This window comes from Miscanthus floridulus, chromosome 17 (genome assembly GCF_019320115.1).
Source record: "Miscanthus floridulus cultivar M001 chromosome 17, ASM1932011v1, whole genome shotgun sequence".
In the NCBI taxonomy this organism is placed as follows: Eukaryota; Viridiplantae; Streptophyta; class Magnoliopsida; order Poales; family Poaceae; genus Miscanthus; species Miscanthus floridulus.
Window position 1 is genome coordinate 75,652,230 of NC_089596.1, and position 6,350 is coordinate 75,658,579.

Sequence of the window (6,350 nt, forward strand, 5' to 3'; positions counted from 1 at the left end):
TGCGGCCGACAGCGCGCAGCAGCAGCAGCAGCACCGCGCCGCCGACACCGTCCAGCAGGTATGTACGGATGAATTCCTCCTCGCCGGGTGATTTCCGATGAATAATCCTCCCATCCGTGTGGGAGCGCAGGCTGCTGATCAGGTGGCGCAGATGGCCCAGGGCGCGGCGGCCGCCGTGGGCAGCGGCCACTGATGAATCCATCCACCAACGCTACGCATCGCATGGGAGCGGCGGCCACTGATGAATCCATCCACCAACGCTACGCATCGCATGGGAGCGGCGACCACAAATTCAGAACGGCAAAATAAGATCCTGGCGATTTGTTTTTTCTTTCTTTCTTTCTTTGATTTTCAAACTATTGTCCGATGTTTTTTTTTTTTTTTTTTTTTTTTTTTTTTTTTTTTTTTTAACGAACGGGTACGAGATTGTGCCTATTTCATTGATAAAGATATTGTCTGATGTTTCGTCAAACCACAAACGGAACTATCCGCTTGAGGACCTTGTTCCTTCCTAGATGTATCACGTTAATTCCGTTTGGAAAATGTCTATTGTGGAAGAAACTAGCAATGTGGCCTTGCTTGGTTTCAGTTTTGGTTTCGAATTAGCATGCTCTTGCTTGGTATGGTGCAGTAATCTGCACTTCTAGTTCCCTAGAAGCATCTCTGTAAACTACATCAATCCAGCCTACCTGGGAATTGAATTTGTTGGAGATACAGACAGTAATATAGGAGTAGCTACGTAAGGGAAGTAGGAACCTAACCGGTATTGTAAAAATTTGTAAATGGAACAGTTCTTAAAAATTATTAGTTTTGAGAATGAAAGTTTAGGGTAATGCTGTTTTCTCATTGTCCAACGCTCATAAGATTCTAACCGATCATTCTGAAGTACCAGGCTCTTTTAAGTGGATTTGGAAATCTTAGTGTCAGCTCAAACATAAAAGTTTTTTTTTCTGGCTGCTGATGAGGGACAGACTGAGCACAAGCGACAAAAAACATGGATTGGCCAGAGTTCAGATGTTATTGCCCTTCAAAAGTTTTTTTTAAAAAAATTGCCCTTCTAACAAATAAGAGACATTTAGATTATATGATGTAATTGTTCTTGGAATCTGGGCTTCTGTTTTGTGGTCCTTTTATATGGTCTTATGTGTTGTGCTCGCTTTATAGCTTAGGTCTTGTTGGGTAGGGATACAGATTCTCTAAGAAACGTTTCAGATTCAGATTTTTTTAGAAACGTTTCTTTGTTGAAATAGAATCACTTTCCTGAAATCGTTTGGCTACCTAGCTGATTCGGTTTCTAAAATAGACATAAAGATAAATTATTTTTATTTTAAAAAATATAGAAATAGATAGGCTTCACTAATTTTTTTTATGGGTGAAGAACATTTCACTTGCGATCCATTTTAAATTATTGCACTTGAAAAAGACGAAGTGTACTTATCACATACTAGAGGGGAGAGAGGAAAGAAAGAAACAGAATCACGCGAAACTGGCTAGGAGGTGATTCTATTCTCTAGTACAAAAAATTAGAATAGCTAGAAACGTTTCTATCTAGAATCGCTAGCTGTGGTGACCGTTTGGCAAGCAACAGACGGATTCTAGCAAGAATCTGGAATGATTCTCTCAGCCAAACGGACCCTTAGAGTTTCCTACTTCATGGAACTATTATTTGAGGAACATTTCCATTTTGTTTTGTTTCAGTGCAGGCATTCAGAAATTCAGTATTGCGTAAATCCCTCTGTAACTTATTCTTCAGAGTTCATAATGCTCCCAGGTTCGTAATGTCTTCAGTGTTTAGAGTCTACTTGGAACCAAGGAATATAAAACAAGAGGAATGGGAAAAACCGTACGAATGTGATGAGTGTGTAATAGCGAAACAAAGGATTGAAAAAACACATGAATGGATGGAAAAAAGATGTTTGCAATGCAGGAATTCCAATCGCAATACTTTAAAAAGCATGCTAGTAATAAAAGCATTTTAGGTCATAATAATAGATTAGTTACTATTTTTTTAACCTGCTGGCTGCTGCTGAGGCCTGAGGGGGGTTCTTTGGTTTAACTTCGTTTATCCCTATTTAGCATGTCGAGGCTTTTTATTTACACAGACCTGTATCCTTATCTCTTACCTCTTCCTTCTCATCCATGCACTCCTTCTCATCCATGCAGTCATTCTCATCTTGTAGGCTTGTAGCTCGCCAAAGAGTACGACAACAGCGAATATGCATGCAATCCAGTGCTTCAGAATCGATTTGTAAGGAAATATTTTCTCCGGCTGTTATTTTGGGCCTTAAGTGAACCAACAGACATATATAATTGTTTGGAATTTGACCTTGCATGGCCACAAGTGTACATTATGATAGTACAAAATTACCAATGTACATTGTGATCACTCTCATTTATTATGTACTTGGTCCAAACCGTCACATGATTTATGTTTTGTGACAATGATTTGTAATGATGCATGCAGAGTATAGTCACAATTAGGTTAAGACAACATATACTAGAGGAAAATACTACCATTGCGTTAGCACAGGTAACATACTACTCCATCAGTCCCAAATTATTAGTCACTTTGGCTTTTCTAGGTTCATACATTTTAGTATGCTTCTAGACATAATATATATCTAGGTGCATAGCAAAATCTATGAATCTAGAAAAAGCTAAAACGAATTGTTCTATATTTACTTAGGAAATTAATAAAGAATTGCCAAAAAAAACAGCCACTGGAGGTAATAAGTAGTATACTCACTCCCAACTGCTGATAATTTCCAGCAACATGTAACTCATCACTCATAAGCCTATTGCTTATCTTTTGCTAAGTAGCCTGCAGGCAGTATTACTGGTTCTGGTTGGAGCAATAGGCTGCTCTCCCAGTAGTGAAATGCCAACAAGGTTAAAGTGATGATCAACTTGCACATATGATTTTTGCCGGTTGCGATAAATATGCAACCGGCAAAAATCTATCAAGTAGCTAGCTAGCTAGGTGACAGACAGATAAAAGCCAGCAGCTAGCTAGCTGTATTACCTTGGAGAACTCACAGGGGAGGAAGGGCATTCCTCTGTCAAGTCCTCACCCTCAGTTCCAATGTCCTCCCTCCCATTGCTATACTGAGCAAATGACTCCACCGTCCTGGTGCTCATGTCAATGGCGACGACCAGCCACATCTTCTTCGATGACAAGAACGAAGTGCACCACATGATGCCCAGCTGCGGTTGTGAGCATGCATCTGGGAACATGTCCAGAGGGAAGCGGACGAAGGAGACGGTAGGGGCTGGGCTCCGCGAACACGTCGCACAAGAGGATGACCGCTTCCAACCAAAATTGCCTGATACCCTCAGGAGTTGTTGTAGCATCTTCTTTGGGGCTTCTTTACTAGTGTGTGGTACGAATTCTGAACCACCTGGTTCATGTCACGTCTGAAGCAAGGGCTATTCCAACTTGCAATTGAGTTGTTCGTGCTGCGATCGTCGGATCATAGCAGTATGTAGTAATATTGGTACATGATGCATGCAAACTCTGTTCAGAACTGATGATGACGATGCTAAGGGTTCTTCCAACTTGTCAGTCATAGGATTTCTTCTGCTTTCGTTACATGGTAACAGCAATGTAAGCGTCGGATCAGTTATACCAATCGTAAGCTGCTGCAGGCTCCTGCAGACGCCTTACAGCCTTGCTAGCTAGCTTCTTGCGGCAAGGCCCAGCAGAGAGGAAAGCAACAATTAAGCATATCTTGATGCTTCAAAACATTTTTAGCAAAGTTTGGAGGTTTATTTAGTTTCCATTTTACACCACATTTTAAACATTCACAAGGAAGGAGCAATCATTTTTAAGTTCCAAGTGACTCATCCACATAATGATTGTACTTAAAAAAGCTGGACACACGATAAACATCTTTTTTTACAACACACGATAAACTTGATATAACTTATCCGTTCATACAGCATAAAAACAGACCATAAGATAGATCCTTCCTCGGCCACAACATGAAACATCTCCTTCAATTTTGTTGACAAACACAACAGAAGCCTACCTATCTTGTGGAACCAAATATATATATTGATGTGAGTCATTCCACCGACGGAAGCCCCGTCCTGCAATACATAAATACTGTGAAAAAAGCGATCTAGATGGATGATGTTCAAATCAAACTTGCATTGATTCTGTTAGCAAGAGAAAGCCAGCATGCAAAGGTGCTTGGTAAAGTAGTTGTGCTATATATATTTATACTTAGGAAAGAATTGCCAAAAACAAACAGATGAAGTGAAATGCTAACGATTAATGTGGTGAACAACTTGCATATATGCAAGGGATAAACATGCAACCAGCAAAAATCTACTAAGCAGCTAGGTGAAAGATAGATAAATGCCAGCAGCTAGCAATTAGTATTACCTTGAGGAAAGGTACTTGGAGAACTCACTGGGGAGGAAGGGCCTGGGACCCATGGACCTTTCCTTGGTCAAGAACTCAAGTTCAGTTCCAATATCCTCCTCACCATTGATATACTGATAAAATGACTCGACGGTCCTGGTGTTCATGTCAATGGTGACCACCCACATCTTCTTCATCATGTATGTGAAGTCGCTGATAAGGAAATGCACTACATGTGGCCTGTCGATGTTCACTTGGGGGAACATGGGAACCTCGCGCGGGAGGCGATTATCAGTCCAGAGCTCATCAGAGGTGACTGTCCAGTCCTTGTTCCACACCATGCCGCTGCTTAGAGATGATGGGAGGAGGGTGTGGCAGGTGATGGTGAAGCCAGCACCGGGCTTGAGTGCCCCGTAGCCAATGCCATCATCGCGGGTGACATCGACAAACTTGAGCATACCGGCAGCATCAATGGCGGACACACCACGGTATATCCTGCCGCTGCATTCCCGTCTGATATCGGGAGGAGTACGAGAGAACTTGTGCAGAGGGAAGCGGAGGAAGGAGACGGTAGCCGCTGCTCCAAACACGTCATGGAAGAGGATGCCTCGGTCGTAGTCAATCCAGCACAGCCAGCGGTCGACAGGGATGACCGTGTCGGTCAGCCAGATGCAAAGCTGCCAGGCATCATCCGGATCGTCGCTGTGGAGGATGGGTAAACGCGAAGAGGTCCATTTGCCAGCTGACTTCAAGAACAAGTAGATGTCGGCGAAGACCTTACGCTTGCGTTTGTCCGGGTAGAGGTGCAGCTCCGCCACCGCGAACTCTTCCTCGCCTTGGCACAAGAGGCCCATGGATCTGACACTATGCAGGCGCGACATCTTCCCCGTTTCAGGAGGGCGACGAGATGGGCTACCATCGTGGAGGACACGTTCCAAATCCCGGGTGCAAGTGGGGAGTTTTTCGAGCGAGGAAGGCTTGCCGGCGCTGTAGATGAAGAAGTTCTTACGCCGACATGGCCTCGTGGTACCGACGCGAAACAGGGCGAGATGGCGGTGGGTCGTCAACATGGCTAAGGGACTCTCCTTGCTGGGACCCGGAAAGCCCGGCAGCTGCGCGAAGATGCGGGAGATGGACGGGGGCTCCGCGAGGTCGAAGGCGAAACGGAACTGGGCTTCCCAGGAGGTGGTGCCGGACGCCCTGACGGGCGCCTTGCTCTCGTCCGGGAAAGACTTGTCGTCGTCCCTGCGGAACACGACGGGCTCCAGCATCACCCAGTTGGGGAAGCCGGCGGCGGTGGACATGGCGACCTAGCTTGAAACAGATCGCGAGATTAGGAGGGCCAAGGGGAATCTCTGTGAGGACAAATCGGGGGATTTGTAAGGTGATGAGGTGCCTTACCGACGAAGGAGGAGGCGGCGGCCGGCAAGGAGAGAAGAGGCGGAGGCGGCGAGAGGCGTGCGGGAGCGGAGGCGGCGGCGATCCGGCGGCTTCCAGATTCCAGGGACCAAAGCTGATTTAGGGTTACGAATTGGTGGGTGGGTGGGTGCACTTCTATACGAGGCCATATGCAGTTTGGGCCACTGGGCTTCTATACGAGACGTGTGCCTTACCAACCGACGAACCCACCCAACAATAATGTCTAATTTCCCTGTGAGGCTCAGGTAGGCCGGCCCATGTAACGGACCTTCCTTTTGTCAATGTCACGCGTGGGGGTCATAGCTTACCAAAAAGATTTTTTATGTTTTTTCTTTTACGAATTTGCAGAAATAAATACCCGTGTAAAAAATTAGCAGATCTAGACCCGATGTAAAGACGGCCGCCGTTTGGTTGGGCGGTAGGTTCCCCAAGAGCCAGTTGAAACGGCGGTAGCCATACAAAGTGGCGGTACGAATTCAAAATCAACCGCGCACGGGAAACAGGTGTGCCACGTCGCTTATCGCCGCTTAAAACGGCGAGCAGCAGAAAACCGCCTGAAAGCATC

At 45.3% G+C, this 6,350-nt stretch overlaps 1 protein-coding gene across 2 annotated transcripts; it reads right to left on the minus strand.

Annotated features, from left to right (window-relative positions):
- Positions 1-3,785: 3,785 nt before the first annotated feature.
- Positions 3,786-5,917, minus strand: LOC136516866 (uncharacterized). Of its 2 annotated transcripts, none has more exons than XM_066510361.1 (3): positions 5,768-5,917; positions 4,388-5,676; positions 3,786-4,089 (listed from the first exon to the last, which is right to left on the minus strand). In XM_066510361.1, exons 2-3 carry the CDS (start codon positions 5,668-5,670, stop codon positions 4,065-4,067), a joined length of 1,308 nt encoding a protein of 435 aa, XP_066366458.1. In that variant the 5' UTR covers positions 5,671-5,676; positions 5,768-5,917; the 3' UTR covers positions 3,786-4,064. The 2 variants fall into 2 exon arrangements, with proteins under 2 accessions (XP_066366458.1, XP_066366457.1); XM_066510360.1 differs by having other exon boundaries at positions 4,388-5,680.
- Between the last annotated feature and the right edge of the window lie 433 nt (positions 5,918-6,350).

Coding starts and splice junctions, on each gene's coding strand:
- LOC136516866 (XM_066510361.1), bottom strand. CDS start 5,670: ATGTCCACCGCCGCCGGCTTCCCCAACTGGGTGATGCTGGAGCCCGTC. Junction 4,090..4,387: donor TCCAAGTACCTTTCCTCAAG/GTAATACTAATT, acceptor TATGTATTGCAG/GACGGGGCTTCCGTCGGTGG.